We start from the raw sequence: 27,840 nt of genomic DNA on the forward strand, positions 1-27,840 counted from the left end.
ACCAAAGCCACCAGCAGCCCCAAGGCCTCGGTGGCAGGGTTAGTGTGAGCGTGGCCCCGCTCAGAGCCGCCTTTGTGGAGGGCAGAAGAAGCAGAGCTTTATGGCACTGAACATTGGGCCATTGTGCGCCACATTCCTCGCTTTGTGCCGGGGGACGGCATCTGTTTGTATGGCCGCCCTCGGCGGAGAGGGGACACCTCCGGGCTCTGAAAGCCCATTCTGTACGTGTCAAAGGGCCACCTTGTCTGACCAGCGCCGCCTCCACGGCCCTGGCTCCCCCGCCGAGGATGCCCCACGCTGTTGGGAAAGTCAGGGAACTCCAGCCCCCGGCTGTGCTGTCTCCTCTGCCTGCCCTCCCCACACCATCCACCAGGACCTTGGTGGTTGGGGAAGGAGGAAGGGATGGGAAGACCACCGTGGCCCTGGAGAGTGAGGTTGGATGGGGTCCTCTGCAGTTTGGCAGCAAAAGGCTAACCACAAAATCTCAACCCCAAACAGCGGATCCCACTTCCCTGCAGATCACAGCAATATGGGGATGGGACAGGCAACCTCATTGCAGAAGAGGACACCTCAGTGGGGAAGGCAGAGACATGGGGCTGGGTCCCCACTAGATGCACTAGTTTTGTCCAACATAGTCCTTCCATCCCCCAAATCTCTACTGATGCCTCCCTTCAGGCAGCAGAAAAAGCCATGGGGCACGAGCAGTGCCTGAAGTCAGGCTGGGCACCACCTCCCCCTAACCAGAATACAGCCACAAAAACTTAAAAAATTGAGCCACTATTTTTTGAGGGCAGTCAATGTTTACCAGAGCAGCAAGACTGCAACAGACAGCATAGGAAGGGCAAAGCCTGGTAGAAAAATCAACAAAATAACAGGATTTCTGAGAAGCCACAATTACTGTAGGGGAGATGATAACAATCTACCTTCTCCTGCTGCTGTGCCCAGTCACTTATCTCCCATCCCTGTCTGCAACCCAATATAAATGGGCACAGGTACAGTATTTACCTGCTTGGGGGGGATCAGAGGAAGAGAGCTGATGGGATGTGAAGGATCTGAGAGTCCATAATAGGAGAGAGATTTAGACAATCAAAGCACACAGAGAAATATGTTCTAGGAGGGTATTCTTCTGCTTTTATGACATCCACATGTAACAATTTCCGCTACAAAAAAAAATTTGTTCTCTGCAGTGATGCTGACAAAGCATTACTGGGAGATAATGAGCCACTGCCTGTGCTCAGCCAATCTATAGAAGGGAGAACAGTCTTCTTAAAATCTGGGGGTAAAAAAGGAGAGAAGAGGGTATTTGGGTTTTGTTCTTTTAAAAAAATTAATCCCTGAGGAGTTGGGCTTCCAAGGTCTTACCTCCTAAAGGGAGCAGAGCCCAATGTGGTTTACATCAGGTGGCTACAATACAGTGGAATGGAAATACAGCTCCCAGGCAAAGAGGAGACATTTCAGAAGCATGGTGACACTCTACAGACAGAAAATGAAGATTTTTTTCTATGCAACATGAGAACTCCATCACCTCCTCCCAGATAACGTCCTGTAGTCAGGATGGGCAGAAGCCCTGGAAACATGAGGTCTCTCTCATCTCAAACCATGGCCATGAGCACCTTTCCTGCATAGGCTGGTAAAAGCTCCACAAAACCCTCAAATTTCAATGGATCTGCACTTTCTGACTTAAAAGAATACCCCCAAATTCTGCCCCACGTCGCTTCATACCACAAGATGTTTAAGGTGTGTCTAGCTGTGACCCATCTGTGTGCTTGCAAGGCCATCAAGACCAATGCTCCTTATTGCTTCCCCCACTCCATGATCTCTGCATCTTTTCACACCCCACCACCTCCACAAATGCAGTGTTCAGCTCTCCCTGCCCAGCTCCCCAGACTCACTTAAACCCTCCAGCCTTTATTCAAGGACCTTAACAAAGAATATTGTCCAGTGCTGCTGACCTTACTCTCACCAGCAATGCTCTTGCAAATCCATATGAGTTTGGGTCACAAGATCAGCCCCTCCAAAGAGAAGACCTACAAAGGATGCATACAGGGATGGTGATTGCCCAGCTGACAGCATTCCCCTTTCAGCCTCCCACCATCCCTGCTCCAGGGCACAGCCACATCTATAAATGCTCTCAGGGACACTCTGCCTTAATTCAAACACAAAGCATGAGACCCCCTTGAGGGGGGGAAACATCTCTGAATTAACACTTTGACATTTATGAGCAGGTTTTATCTTGGTTTGTTCCCCTTTTTTAAAATGGCAATGAGTGACAGGAGCTGTCTCTAACATAACTTCCAGCGAGCCTGCGGCACAGACCCTGCATGAACCAGGACCCCACGCTGCAGAGCTGTCCCCAGCCAGCAGTAAGGGCAGGCTGCTTGGCTAATGAGAGAGCAGAGTGGCTGCACACTTGGGCAGTGGGTTCCAGCACCAGACATGAACCAAAGCTAACATCACCTCCAAACTGCACACCGAAGCTTCTGCTTCCCATCATCCTGAGGCATGGGCAGAGGGAGCAACTTCAGCTGATTCACAGACCCCAACTCAACACGTGTCTGCTTTCATTAGGGACACTGACAGCATATTCTGGGTGTTTAAGAGCTTTTTAAGGGACCTGGAAAAACCTAACCCAGATTAGACAGGGAGCCCAGGGCTTCCTAAACTTTCCAGGCATTCTTAAACACCCCACAACTACCACAGCTCTCCTCCCATTCACTAGAGCAGGTAATGATGCAACAGAAGTTGAAGGGTGCATCAACTTATCTTCCCCAGAACTGGAGCAAGCTGTTTTAAAACACAAAGCCTCCCAGGGAAAAATAGAATTGAGGACTGAACCCTTCTGCCAGGCAGCAGTGTTTGACAGCACCTGCTCTGCTCTCAGCCCTCCTCCTCCATTCACATCCCAAATTGAAGGGTGCAAAAGCACCCACACAAGGAAAGCTGCTTGTGAGCTAAGTGTTCAAGGTCAGGTTGGATGTGGCTTGGAGCAGCCTGGTCTAGTGGAATGCGTCCTTGCTCATGATAGAGAGGTTGGAACTAGATGGTCTTTAAAGCTGCTTGCAGTCCAAACCAGCTTGGTTCCAAACATGCTGTCCCTGCAGCTGCAGGGCCACACTTTAGAGAAGAGCCACAATATCCTACATGCTGGGCTAGGACCATCTGGAATGAATGCCTGGCAAGAGGTAAATCAGAGTAACACCACCTCTCCCTCCCTGCCCTGGGGACAGCAAAGCCCCACACTAGCACACAGCAAACAAGCCATCAGAGTCCCACACCTCTGGGCCCCACTGGGCTACCCCTGGCCAAATTTTACTTGTGTTTGCAGCCCAGTGTGAGGCTGGCTAGTGCTGCTAGCAAGGCAGAAATAAATAAGTAAAAAGAAATGCAGAGTCATTTGAAATCTGCTCACCACTGTGTACCACCCACTGCCTCTTTCAGGCTGGGTTCTGCCTGCATGCAGCCCTGCTCTGTTAAATAACCCAGCCAGAGGACTGGTCTGCATAGGGACACCATTTCCACCTGCATTTAATTGTGTGGGTGTAGGGTTGCTGCTTTGCAGCAGGAAAGTTCCCCTCAATCCAAAACCCTTTCCTCTCACCCTGGGCTTTGCAGGCAGATCCTGCCATGTCCTGGACAGCCCCTGAGGGCTGCTGTGCTGCTGCCATGAGTCAGCTGAGGACATGAGTGGCATGTTAGGCAAAGCTACACTGCAGGACACGGAGGGCAGGAGTGTGCCAGGTGCTGCAGAAACACTGCAAGGAGCCCCAGTACTCCCATCACTGCTCCAGCTGGTGGGGCTGGAGACCACTGTCCCCCCCTCAGACAACCTTTGCTGCCTCTGGCTTGGCTCCTTGCCCAACTATAGGGAATGGGAGATGTGAGTTCGGGACTCTGGTTAAATTAAAAAAAAAAGGAAAATAAATGCCACGGGGTGCAAAGCCTAGGAGATGGGGACTAGCCAGCCTGGGCATGGAGACCTTCTCCAGCAGCATCACCTTTACCTTTGCCTGTTCCACCAGAGAAGGGCATTCCTGCTCCCTCATAGGAGGACAAAGAGATGGGAGAACACAGCTTGCAACTCAAGGTGCCCAAAAGATGGTGAGAGATGCAGCTCCTGGCTGGGACCATGTCACTACAGGCTGGTGTCACCAGCAGCCACCCTGCCAGGCGCCATCCCCAAGGCTCTGCAGGAGCACAGCCCTTCCGGCTCAGCCCATGCACCCACATGAGTCACTGCCATTCTCCACTGCTCTTTGACCTTGACCATGGTCCCTGAAACTTTAGATTCTTTCTCCACCCTTCCTCTATGGACTATGAACACTTCCAGGCCACAGCTATCTTTAGCAAGCATCTACACAGCATGCAAGCCAGAGAGATGTGGTTTTATCTGAGGTTTCTAGGCGTTACCGCACAGGGACAACACGCTCCCCTTCTGAGATGTGTCAGCCCTCTCCACACAGCCCAGGACTGCATCCAGCCCCACAGGGAGCTCCAGCTCCAACAGCACACAGCTTTTCATCTAACAAAAAACCAAACCAAGCCAGAGCATGGAAATCTGCAGCCCTCCCAGAGCAGGGGGGGGTGGAATCTGTGCGGATCTCCCCAGATAATCAAAATTAAACCACCACCAAAGGAGACCTTTGATTAGTGGCCACGGAGTCCATTCACAGCGACAGCGTGTCAGGTCAATGTTCACTCCCAAAATCAACTGTCTGCCTGGGGAAAGGGATTTTTATTTCCCCCCCCCCATTTTTATTTGATGGTCTGCATTTGAGGTCTAGTTAATAAACAGCACACTTGGGTGTGCCATCTGGCCAGGCAGAGAGCACGGCTAGAAATAATACTAATCACCAGCATAGGGTGGTGCTTTTAAAGGCCGTGTTACAAAAGCCTGGGTGAGCTGATTGCAAGCTATCAGGCACATTTTGTGTGCCCTGAGAGCTGAGCCTTCAGGCAGTCTGCCTCTCAAATCAGTCACTATCAAAAAGGCTGAGAGTCCAAAATTTTGCTGCTGTTTTACTTGGAGTCTGATCCGAACAGCAGCAGCTGCTGCCTTCAGCCAGCACACAGGAATCAACTCTGTGAGCTAGACTTGGGCTGGTGCTTTAAAAAACCCCAGCAAACCCCAGCAATGAATAATCCAGCTGACAGTATTTTCAGTGTCAACAGAACAGAAGCTGGTTACTGGTGTTACCCAAGGCTTGCATGCCTCATGCCAAGCAGGGATTGCCCAAAGGGGCGTGCACAGCTCACCCAGGGACGTGGCGGCAGGTAGGCATCAAACCCACAGCTCCAGACCCAGCACTGCCAGAACAAGAGCCAAACATTTCATTCCTGGCTTCAGACACACATCTCCTTGCTATGCAGAAGAGACTGTCCCGCCCATTGGGACAGATCCCAACCCAGGGACAGACCCCGTGCTCCTGCCCAATCCATTTTCTATCCCAATTCACCTTTCTGTACACATCTCCATGAAGAAGGCTGCCCATCTCACAGCCATGCTGGTGCCCCCAGCCCTACGACACAGACAACTGACCTAATTTTCCTCTTTTAAACACCCAGAGGTCATCTCTGTCTGCAGCAAAGCCCTCTGAGTGGGGAAGAGAAACACAGAGCCATCTCTGTTAACACCACTCCTCCTCCCCAAGTCTTCCTCCAGATTTTGCCCTGTGCTGTCTCTTCTAAATGCCCAAGGATCTGCATCTGCCACATCCCTCGAGGCTGTAAAGTTGTGCTGAAAAGAAGCTAGAGAGGTCCTCTGCCATTTCTGGATCCTTACACATTGGGGTCGGGGTGTGATGGCTCTCTACTTGCAGGAACTCCACCTCATCCTCCTTCACAACTCACAGCATCTCACCTGAAGTTCCTAAGGGCATTTCCTGGCTCACTTCACACAGCAAGACATGGGGAGATGCCACCCACATCTGTGCTTGGTGAATCAGAGTCAAGGTAAGAACACTCCCTCCCAGCCAACCCAGTTGCTCCAGTAGCACCTCCCTCCTCTCCCAGCTCTCAAAGATAAGATTTGCCCCATCTGCCTTTCTGCCCTGTTTGCCCTTCCAGTAGAGCTGACCAACTTCAGCCTGTCCAGTCTGTGGCAAACCCTGATGCTTCAGGACACATCTTTCCATACCTAAAACAACCACTAAAAAAAAACAAGTGAAAAACTCCACTCTCCACCCCCAAGAATCACCTTTAGTAAGAAGGGCACTCTAGCCAACTGCAGCATTACTTTTAAGTCCTGATTTGTCAGAGCTTATGCAAGCAGAAATATGCAGCATTGAAACAAAAAGGACATCAACAGAGGGGCTGGGTGTTTGGAGAAAAGAATAAATGTATAAACCAATTACAAACAACATGTCCCTGCAGAACATTTCAATTCTGACTCAGCCCCAGCTCTGGCAGCAGAGTGCAGGTGTTCAACGCACGCTGAGCCTGGACCAAACCCTAAAAGACAACAAAGCTGCTGCCAGCACAAGCATAAGTCCTTTGCATCCACACACAGGTATTGCATCCCATGCAGGGCCCTGGAGAAGGATCAGGGGCTCTAGGAACACCTCTGCTGTTGACTTTCTGGTGGCAGCCCAAGAAGGAAGCCCAGGAAGGATGGAAGTCACTGCAAGATGGTTGGTTTGTTGGGGGTCCTCCTCCTAGGAGAGATCTTGCAATGTGCTGCCCTGAACCAAGGGTCAGGCTGCTGGTTGGACTCTTTGCAGGAACACAGAGACACCCTCAACTCAGCAACAAATCTCTAATGACTGACAGATCACTGGTTGGAAAGAAGAATAATTGCGTGCGGGCTTTTCAAAGGCAAGATGTGAGTGCGGGCAAGATGAACTGAAGAGGAACACATTCATTATCCAAGAGCTGAAAGGACCAGCTAGGGTGACTTGCTTAACACAGCAGAGGAGAGGAGGCAGCAAGGTTAAACAGCAGGCAAGCCAAGCGCAGAGCACAAAGCTCCACTTGCCTCTGGTGTAACAAATATCCTCTTGGAAAACAAACTTCTCCAAAGCTCCTCCACTCCCCTCCTGAGCTGAAGCATGAAGGCAGCCTCATAGATAGGGACTGATGGACACAGAAGGCATCAGAGGAGAGGTTCTGCTTCCACACAACTCTGAAATGCAAGTTCAGTCCCTTGTGGGCTGCTGGGGCTTTTGCCACAGCTATGGATATTTGTATAATCCAGATCTTGAAACAGAGGAAAACCACAGCTCATGAATTTGTATAGGGGCAGCTTCCTTCCTGCCTTCGCTTTCCTTCTGGATTTTTTCCTTACATTTCTTTTCAACACCAGCACCAGCTGACAAGATCCGTTCCTGCCTGATCAGCATCCCAGATGCCAAAGCATCCCCCGACGCCGACGCTGTGCAGGCAGTCCCCGGGAAGGGCTCAGTGGGACAGCAGTTTACTTACTCATCGCACTGGGCAGTGGTGGAGCCGGCAGGGCTGCAGCCACAGGGGTGGCACCGCTGGCTCTCTGCCTCCAGGTAGAAGCCCTGGGCACAGCTCTGGCACCGCAGCCCTGTGTAGCCTTCCAGGCAGGGGCACTGCCCTGTTGTGCTGTTGCATTCAGTGGTGCTGACGCTCCCCGCGGCGCTGCAGTTGCACAGGTCTCCTGCAAAGGGAAAGAGAAGCTGAAACTGGTGTGCTCTGGAGTACAGCACAGAGCAGGACCCTGACCTGGTAGCTTGGCTACCCTCCCTTTGCTTAGCCCAGGGTGGGAACTTCATGGAACTGTTTTCATTGGAATAAACCTTTAAGATCGTTGAGTCCAACTGCTAACCCAGCACTGCCAAGTCCACCACTAATCCATGGCCCTCAGCACCACATCTACACCACCACTGTAAGGATGTGATTTGCTTTAAAATGTTGAGATGATTAAAAAATGTCAACAGCACCTTGGGGTTTGAACCCCCACAGCCCATGTTTCAAATCTCTCTCCATAAAAGAGCTACATCATTGAATTAAAGAATGGTTTGGGCTGGAAGGGACCTTTAAAGGTCATCCAGTCCAAACCCCCTGCAGTCAGCAGGGACATCTGCAACTACAGCAGGTTGCTCAGAGACCCATCACAACCTGACCTGGAATGGTTCCAGGGATGGGGTATCTCCCACCTCTCTGTGCAACCTGGGTGAAGGTCCCATCACCCTCAGTATAAAAAAATTCTTCCTTCTCTCTAGTCTCAGTCTTCCTCCTTTAGTTTAAAATCATTACCCTTTGTCCTGTCACAATTGTTCCTGATAAACATCTTTCTCATAACCCCTCTTTAAGCACTGAAAGGCCACCAGAAGTTCTCCCTGGGGTGTCCTCTGCTCCAGGCTGAAAAACCCCAACTCTCTCAGCCTGTCCTCACACGAGAGGGGTTCCAGCCTTCCCAACATTGTTGTGGCCTCCTGTGGCCCTGCTCCAACAGGTCTATGTCTCTCCTGTGCTGAGGACTCCAGAGCTGGCCCCAGCACTGCAGGTTAGGTCTCAGCAGAGGGGCAGAACCCCCTCCCTCCACCTGCTGCCCATGCCCAGGAGACTGTTGGCCATACCTACTGAAGGACATCTATATGCAGCTGTACATCACACTGTCTGTATCCACTCATGGCTGGCTGTGGCTCCAGGAGCTGGCAAGCACTGGGTGCTGCAATGGTAGGAGAAAATTGGCAACAGGCAGCAAAATCACCAATTCTAAGACCTTCCATTGCACACCAGTGGAATACCTTTTGACTTACCAATGGGCTGGTCTCTACAACACAGGACATACACAATGCATGATGACCTGGCACCAGCATCTCCCACTGCACCTTCAGCTGAGAGCAGGGGGAGTGGAGGAGCTGCAGGGGTTTGGCTCCCCTCTGCAGCATGGAATTATAGAACTGTTGAGGTTGGAAGAGCTTGCAATACCACCCCTACTGCGAAGCTACCACTAACCATATCCCTCAGCACCACATCCACAGGTCTTTTAAATACCTCCAGGGATGGTGACTCCACCACCTTCCTGGGCAGCCTTGTTCCAATACCTGATAAACCTTTCTGTGAAGAAATTTTTCCTGATAGCCAGCCCAAGCTCCCCTGAAAATCTGCCCTTGGCAGTACTGAAGCCATGAAAACAGCTTTAAAAAATAGGGTGGTGGAGCTGAGGACAACACCAAGACCTCCTGGCTGCTGGCCTTCACCACCCAAACCACAGCAGGCCACCTTTGGTGCTGTGGTGAGAAGACCACTCTGAGGACCTTCACGTCAGCGTAGGGGACGCTCTGCATTTGCAGGCATTATGGAAAGCATGCACAGAGCAGCCACTTTTTGATGAGAGAAGCAAATCTGATCAGGTGATGAATTCCCAGTTCCCCCACACATTATTCCTCCCAGTACCATCTCTCCAGTGACTTTGGTGCTTATTTCTCGTAAGCACCAAACACACCACCTCTCCCCAGCAATTTATTCCTGCCAACAGCTTTATCTCCACTCCTTCACTGCAAAATATTTTGTGCCTAAATAATTTAAGGTCTTTTTTCTGCCAAGGGTGAATTATAAACAAGGATTATTTGTAGAAACAGTGTGGAAAGCATCAGGGGCTTTACACAACTGCTGGGATTTGTTCTTCTCTGGGCAAAGGCAGTGCTCAGGGAATTCCCTGGAGAGGGGAGAAGCCAGGTCTCCATCCCAAGGAAACTTGAAGTTCAGATCATGTCAGGAAGAGCCAATATGAGCATTTCAGATTATTGAACTTCGTCCAGTTCTGGAGCCCCTATTACAAGAGGGGTATGGATGGGCTGGAGCATGTCCAGATAAGGGCCACGAGGATGAGCAGAGGGCTGGAGCTGCTCTGCTGTGAGGAGAGACTGAGAGAGCTGGGGCTACTCGGTCTGGAGAAGAGAAGGCTCTGAGATGACCTTATTGTGGTCTTCCAGTATCTGAAGGGGGTTACAAGAAAGCTGGGGAGGGACTTTTTAGGCTATCAGGTAGTGATAGGACCGGGGGGAATGGAACAAAGCTGGAAGTGGGGAGATTCAGACTGCATGTGAGGAAGAAGTTCTTCACCATGAGAGTGAAGAATGGGTTGCTCAGGGAGGTGGTTGAGGCCCCATCCCTGGAGGTGTTTGCAGCCAGGCTGGATGAGGCTCTGGCCAGCCTGATGTAGTGTGAGGTGTCCCTGCCCATGGCAGGGGGGTTGGAACTGGATGATCCTTGTGGTCCCTTCCAACCCTGACTGATTCTATGATTCTATGATATTGCACACTTGTGCCCCACACTGATGGAAAGGGCCTCAGCAGGTGCCTGGCTCAAGCCACACTAAAAACCAACCAAGACCTCAGAGTATCTTTCAAAACACAAACCATAAGGTCTCCTGCATCACAGCAGTATTGTAAAGGTTCCCCAATGTCCATCCTTCAGCCCTCACTCTGGGCACATTTGCTGGTGGGCTACAGATTACGAAGCAGTTTGCCAAGCACATTAAATGAACATAAAAACAGATTATAGGTTGACTTGTCAAGGAAAGCTACAAGCCAAGTGAGAGGAAGGATGCCCTCTCCCCCAAAAAGGACCATGCAGAAGCTGCAGGACCTCTCTAACCAACAGCCAGCCAGCCAGCAGCACTGAGCTGCTAACTTGCCCCCAGTGCTTGCACTTTTTATCTGCTTTCTTCAAACACACAGAAATAGGAGTTTTTTAGTTCTGCTACTCTGTCAATGCCTACACAGTGTCCCCACAGAAGTAATTTTGTACCCACACACCTATGAAATTGCATCTAAATTTTCTTCACTCTAAACTAGCAAATAGGACAAACACCTCAAGCCCTGCAATTATCTACTCCAGCAGCCACTTCATGTAATGAACCGAATTCCCATCTCAATTATCCAGCAGAATCTTATTGATTTGGGCACTTGGGCTTCTCCCAGCCAGTGGGAGTTGCAAGAAGTTGTTGAGCAAAAAGCACTTTGGAGTTTGTCAAACATGCATCAAAACCAATTTACCTTTCAAAGCTCGTTATGTGCAGTGCAATTAGACCTGCTAGACTTGATTATGCAAACAAGCATTGTGTCACTTCTAATGGTGATGTGAGGGGCTGAGAGGGCAGGTCCAGCATGGTGACCATGAGCTGCTCTACACAGAGACTACCTTCATGCTGCAGGGAACATCACAGTCAGAGCCATCATCAGCTGTGTGCCAAGTCCATCCCAGTGCTCCAGCAGCACCATCTGGAAATTGATGGGTGCCACAAATCACTCAGTATGCTGCCATCCTGCTGGTGTGTATGGGATGGGAGAGTTCCCATGGGGAACTGCTGATGGGGATGGGATGGGAGAGTTCCTCCATGCCAGTGATGACCACCCATGAGCACTGTCCTGCTCCTGCCCTCTCCATCCAGCAGACTGGCACTGATGAACCCAACCAGAAGACAGCAGAGCCCAAAAGGACACATGGACACAACTGCTATCTGAGCACACTACCATAAAAATTAACAGCCTCACACAATGATTTGGGTTGGAAGGGACCTAAAAGATCATCTAGTTCCAACCCCCCTGCCATGGGCAGTGACACCTTCCACTAGACCAGGTTGCTCAAATCTGGTGGCCTCATCCATCACAAGAGCCTGAAAGGCCCTTAGTGAGGCAGGGCTGTGCTGTAGTAGCTTTATCAACTTGGTTTCATGGCCATGCTTTCTCCAGGGGAGAAAGAAGGGCTGTCCCCAAGTACATTACACTGACAGGAGCAAGAAGTGGTGTTGACATCTCATTACCTTCCCAAAAAATCAACCATGGCACAAAAATCAAATAAACAGAAGCCAGAGAAGAGGAGCTGCACACGTTGGCAAGAGCCTTGTGTTTCTTTTGCCCTTTATCAAAGAACTTCAACCATCCATCAACAGAGTCCAGCCATTGCCAAGCCATGGTGCAACTCCCTGGGAACATCATCACTACCTACAGGAGCCCAACACGTGCTGGGCAGCAACAGGAGTCCAAGGCAGGGTCTGGTCATGTTCTGCTGCCTTATCTGAGGGATGCAAACATGAACAGCCGTGCTGGACAAAGCAGCTGACTTTGGGTTGATCTTGGCAATGGCAGCAGCTACCAGACAGGGTTTTCCTTCCAACAGCAGGGCTGTTTGTGCACTCAGATACTTCTGGAACGCCGCAGGCTTTCCAAAACCACACACAGAGCAATTTCCCAGTGCCTCTTTATTTTTTCCTGCAGGTCTTTGCCCATCAAAATTGCACCAGGTCAGGTCATAACCTGGAGGCAGCTCAGCCTCAGCAGCCAAACTCAACAGCAAGACAGACACCACCAGCTCTGCATAGGCTGGGCCCCAGGAGAGTGAGAAATGCTGCAACAATCCAAAATAACACCAGCAAAAAAGCAGTTTTTTTGTTCAGAGGCTGGTGAAGTGCTGGCTTCAGCTGCCTCAGGAGGGATGGGGGAGGCTGGTTCTGCTGCTGTTGGGTGCAGAGCTGAGCCTGTCTACTGCTGGAGCTGCAAAATCACCCCCAAGCATGGGATAAGGCACAACAGGGCAGATGCAGATAACATCTCCCAAAACAGTCATTGTCTTGCAGGCCCTGCCTCCACCAAAGCACCCCAGAGATTGTTGGGGAGGGATGGTGTTCTACTTCAGGGAAGCAGCACCAGACATGGTCCCCCCCCTCCCCATCCCCAAGCCACCTTTACTTGGCTCACGCTTCCGCCTGGCTGACGCAGCCCAAAAATGCCCTAAAGCCCCTTTGGTTGGGCAGCTGAGGAGAACCAGACAGCAGCATTAAAATCCATTGCCTAGCACAGCATCGAGGTTTGACATGATGATGTACCAGACTATGAAAACCCCAGGCTTAATTTCAAAGACACTTTGTTGTCCCGATGGCAGCCGGGTTCAAGAAGGCGAGCACGGTCCCCAGCCAGAGGGGGAAAGCGATAACGAACATCCACCTTAGGCTCTGCAAGCACAGCAAAGATGATGAGCACCACAGAAAAAGATCAGGAAATTTATCCTGGCTCCTGGCCAGAGCCTGGCTTTTCAGAGCCTTTATTCAGTTTTCTCAAGCAAATGTTTTGCTTTTGAAGGTAACCTTCAAAAACACCTTCCGGAGAGCTTATGAAAACATCCCGGAATGAACGCGGATGAACGAACCCCGGAGCTGGGCTGCTCGGGAGGTATCGTGTTGAGGTTGGACAACACCATCAGCACAGGAGCCAAGGGCAAAGGCCTCTCTGGGGTGGGGCACTGGTCCAGGCTCCAAGTCCCAGCTCTCCTCAACTTGCTCTCCTCAACTCTCCAGTCTTTCTCTCCCCTATTCACACGGTGTTCACATGCCAGTACCTCTAATCCTCTGCCTTTGTTCATAGAATCATAGGATTGGAAGGGACCTGAGCTAGTGGAAGGTGTCCCTGCCTGTGGCAGAAGGGTTGGAACTAGATGATACTTGAGGTCCTCTTCAACCCTGACAATTCTGTGATTCTGTGTGACCTTAAACATCATCTAGTTCCACCCCCCTCTGCCATGGGCAGGGACACCTTCCACTAGATGAGGCTGCACAAAGCTCCATTCTGGAAATACTGATGTTTCCCTTCCTTCTCCAGGAGGCACCATGCAACAGCTCAAAGCACTGGGCTCTCAGTGATACAAACCACCACCACCTTTGCTCATGAAGGCTTTAATTAATAAACAGCCTGATGACCTTTCGAGATCCCAGAATAGAAACACTATAAAAGCACAGATCACTGCCACGTGTTGCTCCTTCCAGCAAAAACAAACACAAAACAACCCAACAAACACCACTCCCTTCATGAGCAGCATTTTAACCTTTACTTTTTATTGCTTAGAGGCAGGTGGATAAAAGAAAAGGTTTCCAGCTTGTTTCAGCAAGGGACACGCTGCTGTAGAGGCCACAGATGGAATATCCTATTTCAGTTAGCTGTGACCCTGATTCATTATTGTGCAAAAGTTGTAGGTCACTAATAAACTGGAGAAGAGTTGTTTTGGTATTTTTCATGGTACTGGACTCAGGCCACAGCATGAACTCGTGTTCTGGTGAGCAACACCAGAACAACTGAGAACGTGCCAGGTTTGCAGGACCCAGGGGATGAAGTGCTCTGAGACCCCTCAGCATGACCACCAGCTCCCTGAGCTCAGGACCAGCCCCTCCAGCCCACACCCCCCAAGCATTGATCTCATTCTCCAAATCCCACCCCAGTGCAAAGCCCAAACTTGTGAACCCCAGCGAGGTCCCAGGCTGAGCCAAGCTGGCAAGTGTGACACCACATCCCCATGTCTCCCATCCCCTCCTAGCACTTAGGTTGGGCTCATTCTGGTGAAAAAAAATATAATTTCTCAAATGGTATTTCCACATCCTCTCAGACCTGCAGCATTTTAAGCCTCTGCATGTCTTGTAAGCGTGATTCCTTCTCCCACCCCAGCCACTTAATGAATGAATAATTTAAAAAAGGGTGAAATATTTACAAACCATAAAAGAAAACCACTATGAAATACACAAAGATGTCTGTATGAAACCATATTTGCTGGGGACATCCTGAAATGGTGCAAATCCTGAAGCAAGTCACCTGCTCACTGGAGCCTAGTATGGAAAAATCCAAGGGGCACAATTTTTGTAGAAGAACATACAGCTGAAAGAGCAAGATCTGAAATCCTAGGGATGCTATTTGGGTCCTGCCTCAAAAACACCTCCAGGGAGACAGCCATTTTCTGTTCTCCAGACTAGATGAAGGAAATTTTAAAAATAAATATATAGCTTGAAGGTACTGGTAGGTTTTTGGGTGCTAGCACTGTCCCAGCAGCACCAGAAGCCAGTGGTGGAGACATCATACTGGGGCTGCCCCGGTATGGTTTCTGCACCACGGTGCTGCAGGGCTGAAAGCAACAGCCTCATGTGAGCCATGCAAACACCCAGCTCAGCTAGAACATCACCTCCCAAATACTCCAATCTGGTATCCTACTGGATTTAAAACAGCCACAACAATGCCTGGCTCGGGGCCTCTCTTGCCGTTTGTTGGTAGAGCCAGAGCCAGACGTCCTCACCTCCTCCCTCCATCTGCTCCCTAATTCCTCCCCCGCGTGCAGGTGGCTTCAGGTGAGCAGCCCAGAAGCCCAGCCAGTCTGAGCCTGGAGGCACTCAGAAGCCCAGCCAGTCTGAGCCTGGAGGCACTCACTTCCTGACTGCCAAATGTTTGCAGTTACACTGGGTTTATACCAACATAACCTCACTTCACACCAGCCTGACCTCCCAGATATCAAACCAGCACTGACTCAATCTCCCATTCACTTGCACAGAGAGGATGAAGATGGTGTATCCACTGCACACAACAGCATCCCATCCCACTCCATCCCTGGAAAGGCTCTGACTTGGTATTAACATAGTAGTTTTCCCTCCTCCCTCCCCATATCTTATTCCCAAATTCAAGCCCTACCTTCTCTCCCTCCTCCTTCATTTCCCCTTCTCAATCCCTCTCCAGGCACCATTCCTGACAACACAGGAATAAAGGGATCAGGCAGCAAGTTTAAAAACCTATCCAAGACCATTTCCTTTCCCCTTGCAATTTAGTTGTGGAACTCATTGTCAAGGGATGTTCTGGGAGCCAGAAATACCTATGGCTTCAAAGGAGGACTGGATAAGCTCATAGAGGACAGGTCTGCTGGTAGCTGTTAAACACAAGGATCTGGAGGAAGAATCCTGATGAGAAAACCCCTGAAACACTTGCTGCAAACAGTCAGGATTATACCCTGTCCTCTTGGCAACTTCTTGTGGCCAGTCTTGGATGGGTAAAGCTTTGCTCTGACCCAACCTGGCCATTTTGATTTTCTCCTCATTTCCACTGCTCAGGAATGGTTGCAGCTCCATTCTCCCCCCAAACACACAAACCCCCCTTGAAGAGTTAGACACAGCTGCTTCCAGTGGGACTCTTTTCTTACTGCAGCCTGAAGCACAGCTGTGCTGCACTGCTGCTTTCCCCTCACCTCTCTACAGGCTCTTTCCCAGAACCCTGAGAAGATTGTTTCATGCCCTTGGAGCAAGCCACCAGTGTGCCAAACCTCCCCCAGGAACTGGACAACGGTCAGGACAGTCCTGTCCCAGCACAGGACACAGGAAACGAGCATCTGTGAGCCTCCTCACCAGCTGCCATCTGGTAAAAGATAAGGTCCTGTTTCACCCACCCCTTGTAAAACTATTCACTGAGCTCCAGCCCATTCTTGCCACATTTCTGATGCCACCATCTCAGTGTGGTCAAGTCTCACCCTGCTCTGGCTTTTGCATTCAGTTCCTTCACTTCTCACTGGGGTGGCTGCGTGCAACCAAGTTGATGTTGTGAATGTAGGAGCTGCTACCCCAGTGCAAGGACAGTTTTTGCCTCCAACCATTTGCAGGCAGAGAGCCTTTGCCCTAAGGCTTGCAGCAGATCTGAAAGGACACAGGCTGGCTGAGTTCTCCTGCAGGGAGCTGAAGAACATCTGCCATGAGCTAGGAGCTCCTGCATAAACAGCATCAGGGATGAGCTGATGCACTGTGACTTCTGAAGGGGAGGTGTGCTGCCAAATGCTAGGATTCACTCACATCCAGACCACACTCAGCACAAACTAATAGTCACCTCTTGCATTACAAAGGTGCATTAAAGTGCTCATACCTGTAATTTACTCCCATTTGAGGTTACAATGCAAAGCCAGTGCAGTAGAATGAGGATCTCTGCCTACCCAAGAAAAAAATTACACACGTATAGAAATGTCTTCTGTAACTGTGCATCCATTTTTATTAGTGAGTGCATCAGATTCAGGGCACTTACAGCCTCCACCAAGCTCAGGGTGCTGCAGAGTTGGGTGTGCTGCTGCTGAAAAGCATCGTTGATGTTAATGGTGTTAAGAGCTTTACAGGAGTCGCTTGTCTTGTCGCATAAAAGGATTGTATGGGTCAACAGGGGAGGAAAGACAAGGATTTCTCAATGCTTATCCATCACTTGTAATATCGTTAAAAGATTAAACATATTTGTTAAGGAAAATTAGATTAAATCTCTCTTATCACTTGGAAAGGAGTACAAAGCCAAGGTCCCAGCTCTGAGGATTTCTAGCAGCTACACAAGTACTTCTCACTGGCATGAAGCAGGCAGACTTGGTGTTTCAGCCAAACTCTGGCCCAGCCCACACCATGCCTTTCCTTCTGCCTTTCCTTCACATTTTCAAAGGGATGCAGCATCACTCCCCAGTGTAGTTCCCAGCCCTCCTGCCCCACCAGCCCTCAGCAAACCCACTGCTCCTCTCCTTCAGCTAAGCACAGCCAGGACTCTCTCAGCCTGAAACAAATACAAAGGCTGCTTACTCCTGGGATTAGTTATTTTTATTCCTTCCCTGCACCTGCAATTGAACGTTTGGATTCTGAGGAGTTCCTGAAAGCTCCTCTGTGCACTGCAAGCACCGAGCAATTCTGGTGCTTTCCCTTCCTTTCTGATGCTAAACAAGTTAGCGACTGAGCAGCAGCTTTGAACGGCTCATTCCCCAGTAAAAGTGCATCAAAGAAGTCAGACTCGGAGGTGTAAAGCTGTCTTGGGAGACGAAAGGATCAAACCCTGTAAACATAAGTGAAAACAAACAAAAAAAAAAGAGTAAAATATGAATTCTCATTAACCTCACATTCCTTCTGCACTGGGAGATCCCCAGCTGGTGGCTCCACCAGGGCTGACAGCAGAGTGATACCCAGGTTGCTCCCACCGATGAGATGCTGTCAGGAGAAGCTGGAGTGGTCCAGCAGTTATTAAGAGCCAGGTTACAACACAGAAGGCTGTGCTGGGGGGGCTTACCCAGCTGCAGAATTATTCCTATAGAACAATAAATTTCCCTACTCAGCCAAACCCTCTGGGTCCCTTCCTAAGCAGGCTGTGCATAAAGAAGAATGTGGCCCTAAAATGTTTATGATACAGGAAGCTACAATAACTTCAAACAGACCAAATAAATGCTTGAGGATTAACATCTCAACAGTTAAAAAGACTGGATGCAGGCCTTTTAATTAATTTGAAAATAGTTTTGTTGGCATTTTACTTTAGTTGGTTAGATCTTCCCTGCTAATATTTCCACAAATGTCTCCAACCACATAAATATTCCTTGTTTCTGTTTGAAAATCACCCTGTTTTTTACCACCCAGAGTGTGACACAGCCAGCCCAGCTCGGGGCTCTGAGATAAACAGGCTGAAATGGAACTCTGGCAATGCCTCCCAACACAGCACACAGCAGAGCCCTGCAGCTCAAGCCCTCCTCACAGATGTACTTTTTGGGGCACCTCTCAGGAAATGTAATTGTTTTGTCAGCAAAATGCTTTTGTTTGAAGATCAGGACACCTCACACGGGACCAGGCTGGGAATCTGTTAGCAGATTTCAATTTTAGGATCTATCAACCATGTCCTGGCAGGGGAAGGGATTAAAAACAGCTGCATGAATAATATGAACTCTAATCATCTGTTGAAGCTTCCATGTGCTCAGCTCCCTGCAAAAAGTAATTAAAAGCACAAACTTTGCTGGGTGCTTTGGGGAATTGTGGCTAATGAAGGAACACATTCACTTCTACAGGAGCTTTAAAGGTGCTGCAAGGAGAAACCCTGAGTGAGAATCCTCCTCCCAACCATCTCCAGTTAGGCGATGAAGTTGTGCTGCCTCAGTGACCAGCAAGAAAAGAGAGGTTAAGAGATGTGTTGGAGGATGAGCTTGGCTGAGCTCTTCATTTATCACTGCCCCATCCTTCCCAGCAAGGCTCCCAGCATGCAGCCAGAGCTGGCATCTGCCTGGGTGAGGGAAGGGGTCAGGATTTAGCTCAGGCTAGCTCCAGGCTCCTACACAGACAAAAACCCAAGCCACTTGGGTCTCTGCTGCTGCCTTCCAATTTCAGAAACCCAACTGCAACACTCCCCAGGCTGGACCCTGCAGGGAAGGACTTGGGTGAATTACTAGGATGCATTAATAGGATGCAGTGGGGAAGCTCTTCCTTTGCTACTCAATGGACTGGGAAGCCACAGGTCTGCAGGGGCATCCAGGTGAGCATCTCCCAAGCCACCAAACCCACCCCTTTGGAGATGACAGCAGTGACAATCTCTTGCTTTTAGGAGACTTACTCCCAATTCTACAGCCAAGAGAAATGGGGGGAGCAAGGCCCTCATGGTCACTCACCCTGCTTTGCAGAGGAGCCCAGGGATACTTCACCCTGTCCACATCTCCCTTGCTCCTGAATTTTTGGCCTAGATGTTGTTAAGAGCAAAAGAAGTGGGAAACTCCAAGGTATGTCTGCATTTCAAGCAAAGCAGCAATGCACAAGGTAAGACTGTGACATTAAAGAGAAGGTTAATAGGGGTTTTCTAAGCCTGTAATTTCCCATATTAAATAATTATTTGTCTCAAGACTGGTATAAATTGGTTAAAGTCTCAGGCAGTGCTCATGCTGAGATAAAACAGGCAGATGACACCAGCCCAGGCTCAGACCTATGCAGAAGGTTCATCCTGGTCCAGGGATGTATCTGACTCCTTTCTCAGTTTTCAAAAGCCAGACATTTTCAGATGCTTCTCTGCAGGGAATGTCCAAACCTTTCAAGAGCTGCCTTGGTACAGCCCCAAGATGTGCTAATGTGCAATGACATCCCTGGGGGAAATGTTACATCACCACAAGTTAGGCAACAACCAGGATTTGTGCATCCTCCTCACTCAGCACCAAGCTGCAGACTCCTCTGAGTGACATCTCAGGGAGGGCACAGTAAAGCTTTTTGTTTAAGGAACAGTTGGGTTTGCTGCTCAAACTTGTTGCAATGGAGATCAGCAACACTTTCTGCTCCTGATGCGCTTGACAGCAGCAGCTACTCACCCAGCTGTGGTCAGAGGCATCTCCTGTCAGAACACTGCAGATCTTCCTTCACAGCTGCCTGGCTGAGAGCAGATGCTCCAGCAGGACAGCCCTGTCTGCACTGCTGCCCTCCTCCTCGAGAATCATGGAACATCAGCATGGTGGGAGGTTGGAATTGACCTCTGGAGATCATCTAGTCCACCCCACCCCCCTTCTAAAGCAGGTTCACCTAGATCAGGTTGCATGGGAACACATCCAGGCAGGTTTGGAATCTCTCCAGAGAAGGAGACTTCACAGCCTCTCTGGACAGCCTGCTCCAGGGCTCCAGCACTCTCAAAGTAAAAAGTTTTCCTTTAAGTTCAGATGAAACCTCCTGTGTTCCAATTTGTACCCATTGCCCCTTGTCCCATCACCAGGCACCACTGAAAAGAGCCCAGCCCCATCCTCACGACCTTGCCCTTTAGATAGTTACAGCCATTTACAAGATCCCCTCTCTGGCTGCTCTTCTTCAGGCTGAAGAGTCCCAGGTCTCTCAGCCTCTCCTCACATGAGAGATGCTCCAACCCCCTCATCATTTTTGTGGACCTTTGCTGGACTCTCTGCAGTAGTTCTTGTCCCTCTTAAACTGTAGGGCCCCAAACTGGACACAATGCTCCAGGTGCAGCTTCACCAGGGAAGATTAGAGGGGGAGGAGAACCTCCCTCAAACCTGCTAGCCACACTATTCTTCATGCACCACAGAATACCATTGGCCTTCTTGGCCACGAGGGCACATTGCTGGCTCATGGTGACTTCTTGTCCACCAGCATTCCCAGGTCTTTCCATGCAGAGCTGCTTTCCTGTAGGTCAACCCCTCACCTGTACTGGTGCAGCAGCTTACTCCTGCCAGGTGCAGGACCCTATGCTTGCCCTTGAGAACTTCATGAGAAGCTGTTGCAATGTGTCTCCTGAACAATTCACACACCAACAGCATCAGCACTTCCCCAGCACCTTTTGCAGGCTCCCAAGGTCAGGCACTAATAGCTAGGTGTGGTGCTTAAGACTCCCCCCTCAACTCTGTCCCATTTCCTAGGGATTAGTTAACCCAGCCCATGGGTGCTGGTTGGGGACCTGCAGGAACAGGCTCACACACCACTAACAAGGGGTAACAACAAGGTGCTATGCTGGAGCAACTGGGTGGCCTCCCCAGCATTGCAACTGGTGCTGCTGGAAGGCAGTGGTGTGGGATAGAGCAGCTCAACAAGGCAAAGCTAACAGCACAGCAACAAAAAAAAAAAAAAACCCAACAACCTAAGAGCAGGATGTAAAAAAGAAAAGGCAGCAGGGTGGTGGAAACAAGGAAAGGGAAACCAGTTCTGCAACACCTATCTTCCACCAGTACAAAGACAACCCTGCACAAAACCATCTGGTCACTGCTTGGCCAACACACCAAAAGCTCAGCTCAGTGTTTGGCAGACCATGTCAGCCCTCGTGCCCAGCTACACCAACTGCTGAACAGCAGGGACTGTCTGACCCTGCTGAACACCCTGTGACACTGTCAGGTCTGCTTGGGAGAGCTTCATCCTCCAGCCACCCTCTGGCACTCATTTGTAGTGGCTGCTTCAGATCCTTGATGCTGTGTACCATCCAGTTCAAAGGACTCAGATGTCCTCAGCCAAGGCTCCCATGGGTTCTGCCTTATCAAAGCACCTTAACAAGCTCCCATCCATCAGCTGCCCCCAGCCTCATCCCACAGCACCTATCAGCTCTCCTGCCAGGACACAGGGACCTCCAGCAGAGAACAGAGTAATGGGCAGTGGTAACTTCTTCAGTCAGCACAGCTTGCACTAGGTGATTCCACTACAGGATTTTCCTATCCACAATCAATGAAGGTAAATCTTCATGCAGGTGGCCACACAGGACCCAGAACACGTGAGTTTTGATTATCTGAGCAACAATAAAGAAAACATGAAGGCTGTCTTCTCTGTCTTTGCTCCAGGAGGTCACATCAAGGCTTGCCCACCAGCCCTGGAAGGAGATGAGGGCAGTGCAGTGGGATGAGCCTAGTCTGTGAGTTCACACCATGGGTTGCTGGCTCACCCCTGACTCCTCCAAGATAAGGACCAACCCCTTCATGGACCAGCTCACTACAGCCTCTCCCAGCTCACCACAGCACAGCTGCCACTCACCACACTAAGGCTGTCACCACTCACAGAAACCTCACCACTGACTGTGAAACACAGCTGCCCTTCCCTGGCTGGACATGGGATGCTCTGACAGAGTCACAGAAGATGCAGCGTTTGTTTATTTTGATTATTCATGTTCTTTGAAGAGGGCCTCTCCACACAACAGCAGCAGTACACATAGATGAGCCACACTCCCAGCAAGCCTCTGCTGGATGCTTCTGCCTTTCCTTGCACACTCACTGTGTCATCATGAGCTCCCCACTCCTCGGAGGCCAGCACACAACTCCTGTCTGACTTTACCACTTCATGTTACCAGCCCTGACCATCACCTGGTGAACATCAAGATGCATTAAGGCAGCATGCCACTGGCAGATGAGCTGTGTGCTGGCAAGTTCAACAATACCAGGAACTTCTCTTTGACTGAATTAACAAATAAAAACTTCCTTGCAAGGAATCCCAATAAGATGCAGATTACAGCCACTAGAAGCTTTAAATACATAGCAATTGAGGAAGGAATCACCAAAGACCTGCACTCTCCCCACCTCTATTACTAAAACATTTACAAATTGCAAGTCAGGAAGGGCAACTCTTCAATCCCAAAACCTCAGGTGAAGCCTGCAGAGAATTGCTGCAGTAACAAAGCCAGGGTTTGCCTCTCTCTCTTCATCCAAGAGATTTTTTTTTTGCACAAATGCAGTAGTTGTTGCTTGTTCATCCCACCCCAGGCTGATCTACTCCCAGGGAAGCTGTGCAGGCTGCAATGCAGAGACCTCGTCCAGCTTGCAAGGAACTAATCTGCCCAGCTACAGGACCTGCCTCCTGCCTGCACATTTGTCTGACAATCAAGTTACTTACAACCAAAATACATGACTGCAAGGTGTGCAGCTTCCAGAGCCCTTTCCCCTCTGGACCTTGTGGGCTGACAGTGCCTGCAGATGCAGTGTTCCTCCTCTCCTCAGTCACCCCAGTTAACTCCTCGTGCTGTTCTCAGTGTCAAATTCAGCTGCAGCAGGAACAGATGCAACCTTCTGCCTCCTCCTTCCACACCACCCTTGCCCCAGCTTAATGCTGAGCATCCACTGAACTATCACCCCAGGAGCTCCATGGGTGCAGGTAAGTGGGTTTGCCAGCCCAGGCCATTGCTGCCCCAGGTCCATGGGTGTGCTCACACAGCCTTTGAGGAGAAAAGGGAACAGCCAAGTTCAGGCTGCTGTAAAGGCAGCTTTTGCTTGGTAGAAAAAGGCAAATATCACATCTCTCTGCACACAGAGGCAGCAGGGGCATTTTTGCAATGTTTTCTGCCTTTATTTTGAGGAAGAGAAGACAGACTTGCTTTGGAGGGTTTGAGGCTATTTCATGTTTAAGCCTGGGAAAAAAATGTGAAATGAAAACTTTCATCAGTAACTCCAGCAGGTGCCCAGGACACTTCCTTTTAAGATTCAGCTTCTCCACTGGAGGACCAAAGGGACAGACCCATTAACAAAGGTTTCCTTTATCCACAACGTTAATAAACACTCATTGGAAGTGTTAATAAAAAGAAGCTTTAAAGAGCCTGAGCTGAGACCCCCATCTATCTTGGCTCATTGCATTTTCAAGCTTGGAGATCAAGTGAAACCCCAACATCACAGGACTCATTCCCAATACACTTCCCTACAGTTTTCTCCTGCTCTAAATAAACATATTTAAATGCAGGCTTTTATTCCTCACAAACAGCAAAGTATCTTTCCTCCTCTCTCATTCACTTTAAAGGCTGTGCCAAGGAAGGGAGCAGGGACTTGAAGAGCAGAAAACCTTCTGACAGGCTGAAGCCAGCAAGTCCTGGTTCTCTCGTTACTCCTGAACTCAGTTCCAAGTTTAATAAAGGTGTTTTGTCTCCTTGCTTAATAAGTGGAATTACCATAGCAGAAACTGCAGCAGGGGAGAGGGAGAGCACCAAGCATGAGTAATCACAACTGGTTTCAGGCAGGTTTTGCCATTTGGGTCCTGTTTCAAGGTTATGATGACACAGTGCTACAGGCTAGTTTGGAGTCACCAGAACTCTTGCCAGACAAGGAGCTGTAAGTTATAATGTGCTGCAATCAGGGATAGAGCATGGAAAATTCCTTCTGAGCTGGGAAGAGAGGGTTTATTCCCTTATTTTAGACTGCAGTCTTGTGCTGGCCCTGCCACATTTTGCAGGGACATGGTGATGCATTTAGCTCCAGCTCACACAGGGTGACTTTAATCCCTGCTTTGAGAGCTTGTTTCACTTTTGCTTTCATCCAGCACCAGCCAGAGCAGATTGCAGGTACTGTGACAAGACAAAATTTGCTGGCACATCCACAGAGAAGTTGAGCTCTCAAAGAGGGAACTGACACAGGCCAAGGCACGTCATGGAAAAAGACACCTGGACAGAGAAAGTCATCACTTGTCATTGGAAACAAGAAACTGCAGCAGATCTGCTGTGGACCTGCTGAGTGGGAACAGACAGGGGCAGGAGACTGTATCTAAGCCATACTCCAAAGCCTTCTCCATCAGCTGCAGCAATGACAGATATTTAGAGGTCAGAAACCCCACCATGCACCCAGAGCAGGGACAGAGCCCATCTGCAGCTGCCAGCCCCTGTTCTCCTGCTCTCCTTCACTCTAAACCCCCAAGCCCTGCAGCAGATCAGAGATTTCAGCCAGCACTGCATGTTGGCTTGAACTTCTTTCTCCTTCATCACCACCTGCTGCTGACTCTGTAGCTCCATCCAGTCACAGAATCAGAGAATGGTTTGGGCTGCTGTCATCTAGCCCAGCCCCCCTGCAGTCAGCAGTGACATCCCCAACTAGAGCAGGTTGCTCAAAGACCCAAACAACCAACCTGACCTGGAATGGCTCCAGGGATGGGGCAGGCTACCACTTCTCTGGGAAACCTGGGCCAGGGTCTCATCACCCTCAGTGTAAATAAAAGTCTTCCTTCCTTCTAATCTAAACCTCCCTCTTTTAGTTTCAAACCATCACCCCACATCCTGTCACAACAAACCCTGATAGAGTCCTTCCCCATCCTTCTCATAAACCTCCTTAAAGTATTGAAATGCCACCAGAAGGTCTCCCTGGAGCTCTCTCTTCTCCAGGCTGAACAACACCAAGTCTCCCATCCTGGCCTCCCACCAGAGGGGTTCCAGCCTTCCCAACATTGTTGTAGCCTCCTCTGGACCCACTCTAGCAGGTCCAGTCCTGGCTCCCGTGTCAGCCACAAGGTGTTGCCTGTATTTACTTCCAGCAATAGCTCACCTTCAGAAGGAAAGCATTTCCATTAAACAGCACAAGTTCTGCAGCCACAAACAGTGACTTAAGGTCACAAACCTCCACAATAAATACTGGGCCATCCAGTGAAGCACAACATGTAACAGCCCTGTTCCAGAGAAGAAATAAATCCTCTTTAAATAGGAAAACTCCTTAAAAGTGTGATGGGAAGAATCAAGGCAGCCAGGCACAAGGGTATCAGGCATCCTGCACAGTGTTCCCTGTCTCACCCACAAAGCCGAGACCAAGTCTGAGCCAAGATGCTGAACCCAAAGTGGTGGTTTGCAGGGTCAGAGCTGAGTCCCTCAGCAGCACTCACATCTTGTGACCAAGATGGCATCCCCATGGGGCAGCTACCCTCCCAAAAGGCAGCTTGTTTAGATTGGGGTTGGCAAAACTGACCCCAAGTCGGAGAGGCTCAAACCCACAGAGCTTCCTCTGCAGCCAGTGGGTCAGCTAGAAGAGGTTTGTTGACATTTCTATTCTGACCATTTCCCTGGTTTTGAGGGTTTTATAATGACTGTTTTGACATTGCAGGAGGTAGAGTGGAGCCTCCTCTCTCCTCTTCCACCAGCTCTGCTGCCAGAGAGAACCCCTGCAAAAAAAGCATTCAAGTCCCATCTGCAAAAGGGCATCCAAAATCCTACCAAATCCAGGGGAGCTGCAGGTATCTGACACAACCCTGGCGAAGCACAGAGAGGCTCTACTTCAATATAGCAAATACCTCCCACTGTTCAGTATCTAACCTGGTGTTACAAATATATTGAAGGAAGAAGTATCAGCTCTAAGGACAGGGGCCACCCAACTCATGTACATACATCACACTGGACACAGGGAGATCCCTAAGAGGGATCACAGAGGGATGGGTGGTGGAGCAAAGAGAGGAAAGCATTGATTCTCCAGCCCACAAGCTCAAGCTCACCTTCTGCACACCTACTGGAAAGCTTTTTAAGGGGGCTGTAAATTAAAAATTGGTGATAGCCATTGCTCCAGGCACCCCCTGACACCAAACTGGGGTGCTGGGGGAAAAGGTCCTTTCCTGGGCAAGGTGGGACCATTTCTGCCTTCATCCCACCCCAAACCTCACCTTCTGCAGGAAAGCCACCACTGCCCTTGTACCCAGTTGCCCTTTCAGAGGCCAGTCCCTTTCCTGTTTATTTTTCATTTTAAAATGGATGAAACATGCACAAAAGCCTCTCTTGAAAAGAAAAAACCAGGACACAAAAAGATGGGAAGCTCCAACTGCAGGGCATCAGCAGCAACCCACGTTAAAGGGCAAGCTCTCGACAACTCACTGTAAACTTCCAGGAGGAAAAAAAAAAAAAAAAAAAAAAAGCTCAGAATAAAACAGTTAAGTCCAGATAAATGTTTGTCATTCATTATCTGGAGTCAAGCTTGGATTTCTCAACACCACAGCCAAGCTGAAGCAAGCATGTTAATAATAAAACATCTTTTACAGGGAGCTCCGTGCTGGGCGTGCAGCCTGCCCTTGAAGGGAGAAAGGCTGGAGGCAGGTGGAGGCTCTGTTTGCTTTTCTCTGATAACAGGTACTTAGTTTGCTACGTCACTTCACTTTATCATGGCCTGAAACCCACCCAGCTGAGCAGCCCAGCTCCACCTCCCCATCTGCTCCCTGTGCCAGCTGGCCCCATGGCAAGGGGATGCTGGGCACGAGGCAGGGATGCTACACAGCTCAGCAGCTCCCCTTGGCCCAAACCAGTCCTGCCCAGGAACTGGAAGCCCCACAAGACAGATCTTAACATGGCATGGCTGGTCACAGGGAGCTAAGTGGTGGGAGATGGGCTGGCCACGCTCATGTCCAACTCACCCAGGGAGCTTAAAACCAAGCCAAATCCCTCTAAATCCTTCCTCAAGCACTGGGACTGAGGAAAACTCAACTGGCCAAGGCAGGGAAGGGCAAAGCATGAGCTGGGGAGGCTCCATCAAAGACATCTCATGAGTAGGCACAAAGTGAGCAAACACCCAGCCCTGACAAGAGCTGACAAGTCGGCGTGCTCCACTTGAATTTGGATTGCCTTTTTCTTTTGATAGACAACCTGGAGCAGATTCTCCACCTTCCCTAGATATCCTGGGGTCCTAATTACATCCCAGCCCAGCTCCCCACACCCCTCAAGCTGTAGTTTGGGGTAGGAAGGGGTGCATGGAAATGCCACCTCCCCCCTCCACAGGCTCTGCCAGCCCTATGGGCATTGCACAAAGCACTGTGCCCTCTTTCCCCAGCCAACAGCTCCATGAAGGTGTGGAAGCCTCTGCCCCATTACTCATGTGTCTGCAATTGAGATGTGTTTTGGGGGAAGCTACTCAGTTTGTAGGAGCCAGAGCCAAAAAGCCTGCCTGTTCCCTTGGTGCTCAGTCTGGTGCAACCCAGTTTCCCCCCTGCCCCTAATAACTGGCTCACTGCACTGCTCAGCTTAGCACAGCTCTGTTTTGGGGCAGGGGAAGAACACCAGAAAACAGTCTGTAATGTTTGCTTTGTTCCCAGTCACAAAAGGCCAGAGTTAGAGCTGATGGAAATAAAATTATAGTATTATATATGTGTATTTTTATATATCTTCTTTGAAACAGGAGGAAAACTGAACT

The 27,840-nt window shown here is 49.8% G+C and overlaps 1 protein-coding gene across 1 annotated transcript in view; it reads right to left on the reverse strand.

Annotated features, from left to right (window-relative positions):
* Window positions 1-27,840, reverse strand: part of MEGF9 (multiple EGF like domains 9) — a 54,990-nt gene that overhangs the window by 16,362 nt on the left and 10,788 nt on the right. Inside the window, exon 3 of the mRNA XM_054393231.1 lies at window positions 7,417-7,618. Within this exon, the coding sequence (XP_054249206.1) occupies window positions 7,417-7,618 (202 nt within the window). The remainder of the gene's footprint in view (window positions 1-7,416; window positions 7,619-27,840) is intronic.

Source organism: Indicator indicator, chromosome 28 (assembly GCF_027791375.1).
Source record: "Indicator indicator isolate 239-I01 chromosome 28, UM_Iind_1.1, whole genome shotgun sequence".
Taxonomy (NCBI): Eukaryota; Metazoa; Chordata; class Aves; order Piciformes; family Indicatoridae; genus Indicator; species Indicator indicator.